This window comes from Lepisma saccharinum, chromosome 30, assembly GCF_977018435.1.
Source record: "Lepisma saccharinum chromosome 30, izLepSacc3.1, whole genome shotgun sequence".
Taxonomy (NCBI): Eukaryota; Metazoa; Arthropoda; class Insecta; order Zygentoma; family Lepismatidae; genus Lepisma; species Lepisma saccharinum.
Window position 1 is genome coordinate 4,895,427 of NC_139258.1, and position 16,807 is coordinate 4,912,233.

Here is a 16,807-nt window from a genome sequence, read left to right on the forward strand (position 1 = left end):
ACGACTTTCTAAACGTTGCAACGTTGTGAGAAACGATGTGTATAAATAACGTTATGACGAAACGAAAAATCGAAGACGAAAATCTCAAGCTTCGCGATTACCTCGCGAAACGCTTCAAAGGTTGGAAATCCGAGAATCGCGGATTCTACGAAGAGAAGAAACGTCAAGATCAACCTGTGATCGACGCCATCAGCGATCTAGGTAAAGAAATTAAAGGCGTCACGGAACAAAATAAAAATTTGATCAACGAACTCGTACCACTTGCAGCTAAAAGTTACACCGTACCCACGCCCATTTCGAGCATTCCTTCGACGCCGTTCGAACTAAGGGACGTACCGGCACGACGTCAAGCCATAGGTAGCACGTCGTCGTCTTTGGATAAGATCGAGTTGGGACCTTTGGCACGAGACTACCTGAGCACGGGGAAATTCGACAAGGATGAAGTGTTCGGATTGTATCCGAGCATGGAGAGCAACGAAGGCGGCGGTGTGGTTTGGAAGATTGGAAAATCGAAGGTGACCTTCGAAGGCAACGACATTAAAGTTAATTTAGGCGAGAAGGATAGTTGGAACAGGTATCCGGGTACGGTAGGACTGTGGGAACTCGTTGCCAAAAAGCAGCCGAAAGATTACACCGACGAAGATTACCAGAGTTACAAGGAAATTTTGATCATGACGGATGCCTTGTACCAGAACAACGACGCCTCGCAGAATAGGGTGAAATCGAGCAGCGGCGAGAAGTACAGAAATCTCATCAAGCCGATATGGAACCAGGTCAAAACAGGCAGCGGCGTCAAACTCTACAACACCCTACCCAAAGAGTTTGTGTGGGTGGACGACGTGCGCAAGCTCATAGACCGATTGTTGGTTATTGCAGGAGAGGAGAATGCAGGCAATCGTAATTTCTACAACGAGAAGGTAGGAATTGTGGACATGATCAGCGCCAAACTTTCCAACTTCATCGTGAACGACGACAAGGGCATAGGTTACCTCATTAAAATTATCAACACGCTGCCTCCGAGATTCTGGAACATGGTCGAAGGAAAGGGACTCGTGAACGACATCATCAACAAGTTACCTTTCGAGATGCATTTACCCGGCTACCAGTACTGCGGACCGGGTACCAAACTCGAGAAAAGATTGGAGAGAGGAGACAAGGGTGTAAATCCGTTGGACGCCGCATGCAAAGATCACGACATCGCCTACAACACCACTCGCACCGATCTAGATGCACGTCACGAAGCAGACAGAAAATTAGAGCACGCAGCTTTCGAAAGATTCGTCAGCAGAGACGCATCGCTGGGAGAAAGAGTTGCGGCACTGGGCACCACCATAGCCATGAACACAAAACAAAAACTTGGGTGGGGTTTATAAATAACATACAGTAAAAAAAAAAACATCATGTCTGGTATAACCGACTTGCCACACGAACTACTGTGTAAAATATTCAAACATGCAGTAAACGGAGATTGTGAGGATATAAGAAAATTTTTGATCATAGCGAGATCAACGCCGGAATTTCGCATCCCTTGTGAAATGGCTGTCAAGGATTATCTTCGGGAAATTAGCGGCATGAGGTGCGACGATCTCGACACTCTTTTTTCGACCGCAGGGGAAAAATTAAACAATAGGTTAGATGAACTGCATGAGGCGAGGCAGGGGAGAAGACGATTCACAGATGATTGGCATAAGTCGAAACAAGAGACGGAAGATATCATCACGCACATCATCGCATTTTCCGAAGCACAAACTTTCTTCCTCTAACACAGACAAAAAAAAATCTTCGATACAAAAATCTCGTGAAAAAAAAAATATATATAAAATAACACACATCGTGAAAAAAAAATAATCTTCAGTGTATATATAAATAACACACATTGTGAAAAAAATTAAATTTCTCTAACACACACACTGAAAATTTCTCTTCAATATGACAACTGAAAAAATGAGTGACCTCCAAGCATTAAAACAAATGCTAAATTTGTCAGTAGAGTATGTAAAAATTCAGGAATTGGAAGTGGACAAACCTTACACGATAACTTCCGGTTCAATTGTTTCTACCCAGTATGGTCCCAAGGCGCGTCTGTTGCTCAACGCACAATACAGTCTATTTTTACCAGATCGATACGCTAACATGTTATCCGACGAGAAGCTAGCTATTTTAATCGAGAACAAAACTCAAATCGTGTACAAGGGTACAAAGGAACTTCTTGGTAAGAAAACAAAGCACGTAATAGAATTTGTGTAAGGGCTCTGCGCGGAGTATATCCTTGAAAAAAATTATACGGAACAAAAAAAATCTCAGAACATTTATATATAAATAACATACCGAAAAAAATTACACAAAACAAAAAAATCTCAGAACATATATATAAATAACATACCGTGAAGATAACATATAGAGCATCAACATGAAGCCCAAGGGTGTCGTGTACCAGATACCTTACTCCAATCTGAAAAATCTAGGTGCCCTCGATGGGTTACTCACCAAGAAACAACGCGAGAAGAAACGTTCTTGCTTGACGAAAGGACACGGAATGAAATTACTTCTCAGCACACCTCAATTGAGACGCTTGCAGCGTTCGCGGAAACAGCAAAAGATCGGAGGTTTCATATTCAGCATCCCGGCCATCCTTGCGGCATTGGGGGCCGTTGGAAGTTTGGCCGGCGGAAGCGCCGCCATCGCAAAAACTGTCATCGACTCGAAGAAGAACAAAGCGGAATTGGAAGAACAGAAACGTCACAACCTGGCTATGGAGAAAAAGGGGAAAGGTATAACCAAAAAGCAAAAAAGCAACCTCGATGCTTTGAAGAAATATAAAAAAAAGAAGAAGCCCTGTCCAACTTCGATATTGAATCTCTGATCGAACTGTTGGGAATAAGGAACTTCAGGGGTGTTTTCATGTCCGATTCTCTACCCTCTGCTGTGAAGAAAAAAGAGTATGGCGTGGTCAACCTGGACAGTTACAAAAATCCTGGTACACATTGGATATGCTACCTCAAAATTGACGATAACAATGCATTTGTTTTCGATTCGTTCGGTGGCACACCGCCTGCCAGGTTGGTGAAGTATCTCAGTGTTGCCAACCTCTACTACAATGACAAACGCATCCAGGGTTTCACCGATGTTAACTGCGGCCACCTTTGCCTTTCTGTTCTCGCATACATGTCTAAAATAAATAACCCGTCGGTGGATCATTTTCAGAAAGCATTGTGGAATCTTAAACACGATGGGCGTGTTCCATCTCACGAGCGAATCTTCAATCTTGAAACTCACGCTGCACGACGACATCGTCTATCCTAAATCCGTAGCTCTGCGTGCATTCTACAGCATGTACCTCATACCTAACGTCACGCAGCACAACAACAAAATTAGTGTCGGAAACGAACACATCGTCGTCACGCCAGGCCAATACAATCTTTCCACTTTGCAAGCTCAGTTACCCAAAGGCACGTATTTTTCTCAAAATTCGGTCACGCACAGAGTGGAAATCGTGTCGGCGACGGAGACCGTGGACCTGGGCACCATGGGAGAACTTTTAGGTTTCGAGAACAACACCAAACTCGAAGCTGGCATCAAGCACACGGCAGCAAACATTCCTAAATTTCTGGCCATAGAGACTCTGAACGTTCACTGTAACGTAGCGGAAGGAATGATCACTAAATCTTCGGACGGGGGGTTGCTGGGAAGTCACAAGCAGACGGGAATCATCGCCACATTCAAACCCAATTCCGAATTCATGGAACCGATCATCTACACGCCCTCTTCGCCGATCTATTTTCCAGTATGTCGCAACCGCATAGACGACATAGAGTTGGTAGTGACGAACGAGAAAGACGAGGTGGTGGATTTCGCAGGTGCCACTACGACGGCCATCGTGGAGATCAACGTATAGTAAATAACACGCATAGTGAAAATGGAACAAATCGAAAGTTACGAATTGCAATCTTTCCCTCCGAACCGTCGCACGTTCGCTAATCTCAACGAAGCGAACAGGGAGATCGAATACGACGTGGACGTAGGGGACGGGTTTGTTCATCCTCACAGAGCGGACCTCTACCTTCAATTCGACGTAGTGAAAAAGGAAAGCGGAGAAGCGTTTCCACCCAATGCAAATTTGAAACTCGTGGACAACTTCGTGCCTCACCTGTTCTCGCAGGTGGAGGTGAGGAAACACAACACCGTCATCGACAGAATCGATTATCCAGGCATCACGTCGACGGCAGTGGGAACATTGAAATTATCCAAAACAGACGCGGCATACTATCAAGCGGGAGGATTCGAAGCGGGAACAAAAATATCGACGAGAAGTCACACGGTGCTCTTTCCCATGCGTCTGCTGCCGGGATTCTTCTCCGACTACAAAGAGATCATGTGGAAGGGAGGATTGCGCGTCACGTTTCGAAGAGCGGCCAACGACAACGGCGCACTGATGCGATACACCAACTTGAACGCCGACGGCACGCCGATAGCCAACACATTACCCGAAGCAGCCAAGTGCGTCATCCGAAGCATGGAATTGAGAATGCCGATCGTGGAATACGAGACGAACTACGCCCTCAAGTACAAAGCGGAGATCTTGAAGAGTCCGCAGGTGGCGATTCACTTTCACGGTTACCAGTGCGTACAGAAGTTGGCGTCGGGAAGTCACATGGAATTCGACGTGACGACTCAGTTCAACAACATACAGTTCGACATGCCAGATTTCGTCGTAGTGCTCTTTCAAACCGGTCGCGATAACAACCAGGAAAAAGATTCCAGTAAGTTCGACGACTGCAAGATCAAGAACGTTTATCTCAAGAATGGACGCAACGAAGTCTTCCCGCGCGAGAATTACAACCTCGACATGACCAAAGACGATTACCTCAAACTTTACGAAGCTTACACGGCTTACAAGCGCGTGACCGAGGGAAACGTGGACATGTACTACACGCCCAGCGAATTCAAAATCCGCAGGCCGATGTTCGTCATCAACACGACGAAGAGGAGGCAGGTGGTGGTCAACGATCGCACCAACATCAAGATCGTCTGCGAGTTCCACGAAGCCTTGCCCGATGACACCGTGTGCAGCGTCATCCTGATTGCAGAGAAGTCTTTCGCCTACGACGTGAAGAACGAGAGGGTCACAGAGCAGTTTTAACAGGTTTAACATCTTTTTCTTGCACAATCAGTTACAATAAAAATTTTGTGCTAGCACAATAATAATACGAATTTCTCTAGTTCAGATCAGTTACAATGTCAATTTCACTAATTATCAGTTACAATATCTTTTTTTCATCAGTTTTTTTGCACTATAGCACGAGACAATCAGAATTTGCACAAAATTTTGTTGTTTTTACATGAGAAAATTAACAATAAAAATTCTTTTTTTTATCGATTCAGATGCTGTCGAACATCAAGCACAAACACACACTAGAAAAAAAAAGCATGCAACTTTAGTTTTTATAACACACACATTCTCCATCTTCATCAAGAAAATATTATAATAAACATATCTCACAATAAAACTCTATATCCAAAAATATTACAACATCAAATAACACTAGAGTCGTTAGTACACGTTGCATGCATTACGGAGGTCCTCTGTAGAGTTTCATGGAAGTTTGAGAGAAAAAAAAACACATGAAAACTTTACAGAGGTGTGGTTATCCATAACCACAGCCGTTAGAACCTTTTTGGGTTGAGCACCACGCACCCTGGCGAGGTTAGAGGCTAGGAATCCTAAAAAAATAAAAAAAATTATTTGTTTGTTTGCTTGCGTCGCAATACGAAAATAATAAGAGGCGCGCGCGCGTGCGTGTGGCACATCGTTCCCGAGAGAGGTTTACAAAGGTCACGATATACAAACATTAGTGTCCCCGGGACTTGGAAGATTACGATAAAGTGCATTCGTACTTCAGAAATGAGAAAATGCATTATTTACTCATCACGCTGTGTCAGCGCAACGAATAAATACGCGAAACGTAATCTGCCGATAGGCGCGCGCGCGTGTGTGTGGCACATCGTTCCCGAGAGAGGTTTACAAAAGTCACGATATACATTGGTGTCCCCGGGACTTGGAAATAAAATATCATATGGTAAAATATTCTTGGGGTGAGTTGGCAACACTGAACCGCAATTGATGGCGCAGAACCGGGTTGATTACACTAGTCAGTGTTGCCAACTCCCATTTGTAGGTTAGCTTCGTCTGTAAAATATCACATGGTGGAATATTCTTGGGGTGAGTTGGCAACACTGATCGCCAATTGATGGCGCTCAACTGAGCTGATTACACTAATCAGTGTTGCTAACTCTTATTCGTAGGTTAGCTTCGCCTGTCAAATATCACATGGTGAAATATTCTTGAGGTAAGTTGGCAACACTGAACCGCAATTGACGTTGCTAGTGTTGCTAACTCCCATTCGTAGGTTAGCTTCGCTTGTAAAATATCACATGGTGAAATATTCTTGGGGTGAGTTGGCAACACTGATCGCCAATTGATGCTGGTGAACCCGGCTAGTTCCACTAGTCAGTGTTGCCAACTCCCATTCGTAGGTTAGCTTCGCCTGTCAAATATCACATGGTGAAATATCTCTTGAGGTGATTTGGCAACACTGATCGCCAATTGATGTTGCCAGTGTTGCCAACTCCCATTTGTAGGTTAGCTTCGCCTGTAAAATATCACATGGTGGAATATTCTTGGGGTGAGTTGGCAACACTGAACCGCAATTGATGTTGCCAGTGTTGTCAACTCCCATTCGTAGGTTATCTTCGCTTGTAAAATATCACATGGTGAAATATTTTTTGGGGTGAGTTGGCAACACTGCGAGAAAGCCTCAAGCATTGCCAGCTCTTTGCTTGAGGTTAGGTTATACCCAAAAACAAAAACCTTGGTGATTTTTTCGAGTGAGAAGCTGGCAACACTGCGAAAATAAAAAGTAGGTCAAAGTACCCTTCCAGAACGCAGCATTCCACCTACTACTAAAGTTAGCTTCGCCTGTAAAATATCACATAGTGAAATATTCTTGAGGTGAGTTGGCAACACTAAACCGCAATTGATGTTGCCAGTGTTGCCAACTCCCATTTGTAGGTTAGCTTCGCCTGTAAAATATCACATGGTGAAATATTCTTGGGGTGAGCTGGCAACACTGCGAGAAAATGAGGCTCATGCCTTACGAGAGAAATCCATTAAGGCGAGCCTCACCGAGCCTCATTTTCGGTTTCAGAACCCGGGACACTGCACTACTTTCTTATGTGAAACATTTACGCAAAAATTTACGACAGGGACGTCGGAACTTATTTTGGAGTGGGGGCAGGTTTTCAAATCTATGAACCAGTTTTTACAATCTCATCCCCCATTACAAGGTGTCTCATCTAACATTGCGACCTGAAACATTTCGTGAACAACAACAAATATTGAAAAACTGCTTTCGCAGATATATATATATATAGGTATGAGAGGGGCTCATGAAATTAGTGGACACAATACGTTCAACTACGTAAGGAAGTACGATTTTCAACACAAACTTAGTTTTTTTTTTTAATAGAAACCCCATTTTATTTTCAGCTCATTTGAAAGTACGGAAAAAATTAATAGCCAAATATTTTGTTTTCAAATACTCTCAATTTATGTTCCTCTTTCAATGTAAGAGACCAAGTTTAACATCCATATAATACTACAGGCAAAATTACTGTTTCGTATATTTTAATTTTTAGTTTCTTAAATATTATACGTAAAGATAGAAATTTATGAGGAGAAACATTGTCCCCTCACAATTTCAAAGCTTGCAACACCTCTTCATAGATCAGTTCTCGAGAGCCTGTGTGATTGTGAATATCCATACAATTTTATCCCCGTATAAGACTACAATCTCCATAATGAGACAGACGGCCTAATGGATGAAAGCGATAACATGGCTTTCTTCCGGCTTCGTCACTAAACGCTGATAATCCATTCACACCATTACTTCCGGCACCATTGTATGTGTTGCACGTAGACCCGTGTTGGCTTCTTAATGGCACATTAAGCACGATGCTCCATTGTCCTTCTCGTTAAAATAACGATGGGAAACTAGTGAGAAAATATGTGGTGGCTGTTGGGTATGGATGCATGTGGTGTACCCAGCAAGATGTTAATCTGAGTAGAAGATCACTTTCCATGGAGACTTCAAGACAATGCTAAGATTAGGAGAGATATAACTGGGGTGTCCAGTGCTCAGAACGGAAAGGAAAGCGGTACTCTGAATGAAAGAATGATAATTGCATTAATCCTCAGTTTCATTCGTTTCGCTCAATTGAGAATTTAAGACAACGGCTAATTTTTGTACAGCCAATGCTTTATTTTAACACTTGAACTGCCATGTGTATCAAACATTAATAATACCCAGAGTATCTCCTGTCGCAGGTCATGTGTATCAGATTGATACACAACTTTCAGGCAGCGTGTATAGTTCTTATACACAGCTCATTTGAAAACAAATGTATGTGTGATGGACAATTCACCTACGATATCTTTAGCCCTTGGGTATACTGGATTTCCACACAAGTGATTTTGTTAATGAGTAAGTAGTTAAACTTTCCCGGCGAACGGGTCCGCGACAGTCGCTAGAGTCTGCTATTAAAATTACAGTTTTCATATTGTGTACTAACCTTGACTACAGAAGGTGTTGAAAATGATGTCCTTCTGCTGCAACACATTAGTGGCATCTCTGAAGGAAATTGGCATTTACACGTGCAAGTTCGTCTACTGTAATTCTCGTATAATACTCTCTTTTAACTCACGGATGGTGTACGGATTGTCTTTGTATACTTTATTTTTTAGATTTCCCCATAAATAAAAATCGCAGGGTGACAAATCGGGGAACCTAGAGGGTTTTTGAAACACCCGTTTCTTGTGAGGCGGCGGATAGATTTCCGAGAAGACTGTTCTAAGCTTTGTCCTATCTCATCGAGTTTTTCCTCAGTAAGTACACGTGGGTTTTTCTTTCCGCTTTTATTCAGAACTGACCCTGTTACTCTAAGACGTTTTACGAGGTTTAATATAGTGGTCGTATGTGGAACGGGAACACCTGGAAATTTCGTTGCAAAACGTCGTCGCACTTCTGCACAATTCCTCTTTCAGAAGTAACACTCGACAAGATAAATCCTTTGTTGTAATGTAAACTTTTGTGGTGCCATATTAAGCCACAATCTTCAACACACGGACACGACACAGCACAACTTCCGTGGGAGGATTATACTGGCGTCACTCTGCAACGTCAACAGAAAGGGAAAGAAAGCGAGAAAAAACAGACTGTAGCGTGCGACTGTCGCGGACCCGTTCACCGGGAAAGACAAGCGCTGACGCCGGGCCGCTTGCCGCCGAGTCTCGTAGCGAATGTCAGGTAATGCTCTGTATAATTTGTACTACAACATGTACTTTATAAGCGTCATGAACGACCTAGGGCTTGTAATCAACAGTTTGAGTTAGTTCAGTACGAATTGTCCTGTGAGTATAAAGCTAATGTAAAGTTGAAAATTAAAGAACAAGACACATGCAAGTAGGGGTACGGGGACTTTTAAGACATACTGTACTTCTACTGCTGTCGACAGCACTGAAGGACCCCATTATTTTTACAACTCCACCTAAACTGAAAGCGAATGGTTTTTACTAACATTGAGCAAATATGGCGAGAAATTTATAATTTCTCCTCAAGTAACAAATGCAGAATCATCACCGTTGAACACGAAGGAATTTTTAATCGTATTCCTCAACGGAACCGTGCTTCCAATGCCTTGAGTGAGACGTGCACTAAACTCCTTATCAACCGTATTGTAGAGCTGGTTTCTTAACATCCCGCGATTTGTAATTGTAATAAGAAGGAGGGTGGTTGAGATCGACGATAAATCCTTAGCCAAAACACCTGAATTTGAGTGCAGAGTCTTGTAGAGTTCCTCCAGGTGACGTCACAATTCTGTCGGGAGCTGGTATTAATCGGGTATCCTACTCCTTAATAAAATACCTTGAAGCGTCATATCGGAGACCCAAGGTAACTTAATATACTATAAGGTAGCGCCATCCGAAAATTGCCGATCATGCACGAACGCGTGACGTCATGTGGGAGGATCGGTTATGCTCGGTGCCCCTTCGGTTATGTTCGTTTGGGGCTTGGCAGAAGCAAACGGCCGCTATCATTTCTATGCGAGTTTCAGAGAGGGAAAGTGTTTCATTACTTTGAGGGGTAAATAGTAATTAACATACTTCGGGATGGTATTGAGGTATTCCTTTAATGATTAGTAACATAATTAAAACATGCTACTTTTAAAAGAGGGGAAAATTGAACGTGCAAAAGTATTGTAAAAATTCATTTTTCTGAAACATGATCGATATATTACAAAGAAGGTTGTCCGTGTTCTAATTAGAATTTCAGATTTCATCATTTCATAAATCGTATTATGATTTTAATAAGAAACGTTGCATGCTAAAGAAGAATTGCATAGTGAAAGAGTTACAAAGAAAGAATTGATTGACAGATTTGGTTTATTTTTGCCTTTGTCTTTCTTTAAATATGAAAGGAAAATCCATAAGAGGATCTCTTTCTTTGTTTCCACAAGCCGGCCTCCTTGGCGTAGTGGTTAGCACATCGCACTTCAACGCCAGAGATTTGGGTTCGAATCCTGGCTTGGGCATGGATGTTTGTGAGTGTTCATTCATCATTTCATCACTCATCCCTATCTTCGCAAATTAGCCAAAAGTGGCACACGAAGCGAAGTAAAATAAAGCAAATCAATCAATCAATATTTGTTTTCACATATACTATCACATTTACTAAATTCTCAATTTTCCCATTAAGGACAAATCAATATCTTGCCCGATTGGATTCGAATCCGGGATCCCTGGCGTCGAAGCACGATGTGCTAAGCACTACGACCAAGGAGATCGACAGAGGCCTCCGAAGTACTACGGGCTCACAGAACGTCACAGGAGTACTTTCGGATTATAAATTATGGATATTAGAGTTTGGATAATAAATAAATAAATTATATAATATATAATCTATAAATAAAAAAACACCCGTTCTTTATTTATAGAATCTCAAAGAGAGCGATAGTTTGCCAAACTAAAAAATAATCCTATCTTGTTCTCACGATAATAAAAATAGAAGGCATAATAAAAAATAAATAGGTAACTATAGATTGACACAGAATTGAATAAGCTGAATTTTGATGTAACTCGTTTTTATGTGGTTCTACTGATTAACTTTTAATTGGAGTCCAAACTTGAATATCCGTAATTTCTAATCCTATAGTAGTCCGGTATAATCTATTTACAACATTTAACACAACGAAGTACAAATGCCTAATATTTAGTTTTCTGACTAAATAGTTCCTTCTTATTCATTCAGAACGTTGCAATCATTTCCAGGAACATTTCAAATTTTACATAACATCAGAAAGTATTAAAATTATACTGATATACTTAAAATCCAATCTTTACCATTCACCATAATGTAACTTTATTTTTGAAGTTATCAAATGAAAGAAGCAATATACAATCTAGATAAAATTTTACTCTGCATTTGATACTTACTCTAGATTCGAAAGAATTCCCAACCTTCTTCATATATTTATTTACTGTACAATAATTTACGTACGGATCAAAGTTCCACATGCAAAAATTTTTTGAAAAGTTTTATGTGGAGGAAGAATGGTGAAATAGTTTGTAAGATAGTAGTTTCAGACTTTGAAAACGCAATTCCAGTTTGTAATTTGCAGATATTTTTAATTTGTCTGGTTCAAATTTGGCTGCAAGTTATCGTTGTCATAGTTCTAAAAAGTATTTTTCCGTATTAAGAACTTTACATACAAACGCGTGCAGAAGATGAGTCAAAGTGTACAGTACTAATTTAACTAAGTTGACCTACTCGAAATACTTGATGAGTGCTAGGAACATCAAACTTAAATGTCTTAACCTACTAATTCAAGCCTATAGAAATAGATCTTTGATCACACGGTAAATGAAACGCTTTGAGAATATCGATGAAAATATCTTAGTTTAATTAAACAATAAAGGAGAAAAGTTACATGAACTCACAATGATTGACCGTGCAAGTGTACGAATTATTATTCGTTAAAGGACTTTGTCCGCAGATTTTCCATTACCATTCCCATGTGTGTCTGAGTTGTATAACCGGAAAATATACTCCAAGGCTGATATGCGAAACACATTTGTACATTAACGAAGTAACTTGCATTACACTAATCTTAGATCTTGCTCTTTTTGACAGAAAATTACTACAAGGAAATAATGTAACATCCATTGGTTTATATTGAGTACAAGGGTACAAAATTATTCACAATATATTTGTGAAATACCAAAATTGAACAAAGTTGCAAACATTTTAATGATGGGTGTAATATTCACTTATGCAATATTTACCATCGTGCATACAACGCTATGTAACTCGAATTGAAGATGTACTAAGTGAATTTCATTTCGAATAGCGTGAAAGTTAGTACACGATCTTCGAAATGCCCATTTCCGACAACGTTTTTCACAATAATGTGAACATACAAATCACAATTCGCATCGGTCTGTGTTAAATGAAATTGTTAATAATTATAAATCCGACTTACATAAAATGTACTTAACAAATCAGTTAGGCTCACTACGTACTTCGCACTAGTTGAACACATTTTCAAGATATTGATGACTTCTCTTGTAGTACTATCGGTTAGGTTACGTTCTAGATTTTGAACTTTTTTATTTGGTTAAAGCGGTTGAAAGAGGTTGTTTGTAATCTTTAATTTATTTGCTTCATTATGCAGATGTGTATTTCTCCTTTGTAATAGATCGAATATGTTTTCCAACAACGAAACATTGCTTGCAGTTTGTGTATATACCAACGTCTATATATTTTTCACTTTTTTGGCAGCATAGTCTTTAGCCTGTTTAGGGCACGTTTCCTTATTGCGTGTCTTTTGTAGCGTACAGCTCTGCAAACCTTATCAGCACGTCCTACAAGCGAAGCATATTGTGAAGATAAGTGTTTAGGAGAACTACACCATTTCCTCGATTATTTGGTACTAAAGTAATTGGATGTAATTTTAGCGATAGCACTGCAGTTGGCTTCAGCACGTTCTTTGGTGGAAAATACAGAAATTCTGCTTTTAGATCTCGCACATAGTCTTCTTCACAATAATTGGCACTGGACACTTGCAATTTTTACATTTCGTCTACAAGCATGAATCCACTGTTTACTTACGCAATTATCGACTGGAACTCTATGATATTTTATGTCAGTTCCTTTAGTTTTCTGGTTATAGTTTTCATAGCTTGCTACAGCACAATTAGACATGATTGCAGTCTAGAAGTACAAAAATACAATAAAAATAAATCGAACGCTACAAAATCAACAACCTGCTTGTTCCGATTTTTGCGACGTGTTAGTAGCTAATGTACCCCGCACCAAACTTACTGCACATAGCAACGAGCACCGTCAAACCCGATCCTCCCAGATGACGTAATGCATACGTACTTCACATAGCAACGAGCACCCCCTGTCGGAGACCTGCCTTCGATACGTGTCCGGTTGCTGTTTTGCATAAGTATACCGGATTTGGCCAGCTCTTCAAGCGGAAAGCGATTTGACTCATTCCAATTAAAGGCTTTCGAAATGTCTTATAACTAAATCAGCACACGTCATGCTTCATTACTCCTATCCCCAATATCTTTCTTCATCAAGCAATATAAACATGAACCACTAGTTTATAAGCCATATAAAAAGTTGAAGCTTTCAACAAAGTGCATAAAATATATTTACCTCATAAGCTTAATGTGTATTGGCTAATCTGAATAATTTCATCAGGTTTTTTGGTCTTACCCACTGATCTTACATTCACTATCATATCTACATAAGCCGGCTCCGGTGGCGGAGTGGTTAGCACATCGCGCATTCTTAAACCCGAAGGTTTATGACTGGAGCAACACAAGCCTTCCATCTGTCCCTATCCTGGACAAGATCAATCCAATCTTTTCCATCCTTACCGATTTCCTTTAGGTCAATCTCAACGTTGTCCCTCCATCTTCGTCTTGGCCTTCCTACAGGTCTCTTACCATTAGGTTTCCCAACAACAATCCTGTAAAATCGTTCCTCTCCCATTCGTGCGACATGGCCTGCCTAGAAAAGCATTGTGTTTCCTTCTTCATTTCATCAAGTTGTGTGTTGGCCTAAGTGTTAATAAGTAACGCAAAAGAAGTTATTCATCCAATGATTGCTAACATCCCTGCATATATATATATATATATATATATATATATATATATATATATATATATATATATATATATATATATATATATATATATATATATATATATATATATGCATGAATATGATACAATTGCATATGAAGGTCTAATTTGATATTTCTCTTTCAGGATCGATCAGAACAACGCTAAAAGAAGGATCTACCTTCAACGTGACGTGGCATTTGGCGTATCCTCACAGGGTAAGTAGATTTACTTTGTTCTCTAGGCCTGTCTCACTTATCGCACAAACCTCAAACAACTTCCCCGCCCTTTGCCTTCTGACGTAACCGTTCATGAATGTATTCGTTGTTAGGTTTAATTCTCTTACCATTAGTACACTGCAAATGTTCGTCGCTGGACCAAAAAGGTATTATTTATGATAAAGAGAACTAACTTTACCTAGCAAGCCTAACCTAGGCATTTATTTTCTATAAACTGACAGAATATATTTCTTGGTTACATAATTTATAAATTTTTCACTTAGGTTACTGTATTCAAAATACACATAATACATTTTTAAAACTATTTCACATAAATATACAAAACGTGCGTTGAACACTTTCAAGTAGCAATGTATTTATATTAAATTTTAATGGATGCCATATTTGACATGCATATTCTAAGAACTGCCTAAGCGCTACACGAAGATGAAAAATTCCAAATTACTGCTTGCTTTCCATCTTCGTATCAGGTTTCCCATAATAGATCTGGCTTTTTTAACAATAACATTTTAATCTACTGTATATTAGTAGACGAGAGGTAATTCCGGGAATTGTGCGTGCATTTTTCTACGTAGACGTGAAAAATTGCAACTTTTGTTAATCCAATTCCCATTGAATTTATACGTATTTATAATCGCCCCGAGGCAAGTTTTTCACAGTTTAGCTTTTATTTTTATCTAGGAAGAAGAAGAAAGCTGCATGGAAGATAAAACATAATTCTCTCAATTCGTTTACTTTGTTAGTGTTTGCAGAACAATTTATTTGACAGACGGACGATTATTGCAAGATATCCTGTAGTTGATTAGGTAAATTTAAGTTTGAATTTCTTATATAGTTAACAATTTTTCGTGACTTGTGTTTGTAGATGTATTTCGAGTCTGAGTATATGAAATGGCAAATCTAAAATCCGCATCTTAAATTAAATATTTTTAATGTTTTAATTTGTGACTACATTCACAAATAACTAATATTTACTTGATTTCTATTGCGTACAAGTTTATAAAATTAACAGGGAACTATTGAGATTAAGAACGCTGTATCAATGTCGATATTTGTTTTAAGTTGTTGATTTCGATTCGTTTTTGTTATATGTAAGAACATTGACTTAAATTGTCTTGTGTCAGAAATCGAAAATGAGTTTATATCAAATGTTATAAAGCGAAATAATATTTTGGAAGTTGAGTTGTGTTGTTTAATTCTTGCAATGTAAGTATAATCATTATGAAAACCAGTTGAGCGCTGAGGACTTGCAATTTAATTTTAAAATTGTGTTAAAGTCTGCTCATCCTTCGCGTGAAGAATGTACATTCAGTGTGAAGTATCGTTGCAAATTGAATTGAATTAGAATTTTTGTATAATTTGGAATCGCACGGACGTTTTATATTGTTAATATATTTGTGTTTGGGTGGTGAGAGGCAGTAAGGTTGAAATGGAGAAAACATCTCCTTCTAGCCTTGAATTTTGGGAAAGTTCACCTTGAAAACCAGGAATTATACTTGAATTTTATCATCTTCCTAGAGTGGCATACATGCATATTATTGCTTTTTATATATTAGACGAGATGATAATACAATGAAGTCTGTATTTAATTTCATGTTTAACATAAGTTTCAATTTGTACAACATTGGTGAACGAAGTCTTTGTGCTTTTATTGTTCACCCATTACTTTCACCACGAAACATATGTTGCTCTACTCACAACACATTAAGCTCCCGGATGTAAAGTGCATTCAATTTTCTTTTACGAGCACTGCAAGTAAGAGTGGCTTTAATTGTTTTTAAAACCTCAAGAGCTGTGTCTTTGCGTGTGTATGTATGTGTGTGTGTGAGAGAGATGAATGCCTGCATGTGGATACATAGTCCAGCAGTTTGTTCCGGTTTATCAGGGCCTAAGAAGTCACGTCTGCGGATTCCTAAGTCATGCAAAACGCAAGTTGTCATCAATATGCATTGCTCACCCTGGCGATGGTTATGGGAAGTAAACCTATGGAGAAATATATGCATTGTTTGATGCATTAAAGTGAATTAAGGTATCATATTTCAGTCGCCCAGCAAAATCTGAAGCTGCTGTCTTTAGGTTTCAGACTACTGGTGTCAACTGAAAGAAATTACTTGTTTAGAAAAGTATCAACGGCCATTGCAAGGTTAATATAATAATAATAATGGCTCAGTTTAAAAAAAAGAATATTCTTGGTGCCCTCTAACTCTCTCTAGCCTTCTTAAACCCGAAGGTTCATGGCTGCAGCAACACAAGCCTTCCTGGGCAAGATCAATGCAATCTTTTCCATCCTTACAGATTTCCTTTTGGTCCATCTGAA

General features: G+C 39.5%; 1 protein-coding gene across 3 annotated transcripts in view; it reads left to right on the forward strand.

Moving 5' to 3' along the window:
* The window catches only part of nahoda (DOMON-like domain-containing protein nahoda), a 309,215-nt gene that overhangs the window by 169,878 nt on the left and 122,530 nt on the right, over nucleotides 1-16,807 (forward strand). For all 3 annotated transcript variants that reach the window (XM_083115355.1, XM_083115356.1, XM_083115357.1), the window contains exon 3: nucleotides 14,399-14,469. In XM_083115355.1, coding sequence (XP_082971481.1) covers nucleotides 14,399-14,469 — 71 coding nt within the window. The remainder of the gene's footprint in view (nucleotides 1-14,398; nucleotides 14,470-16,807) is intronic.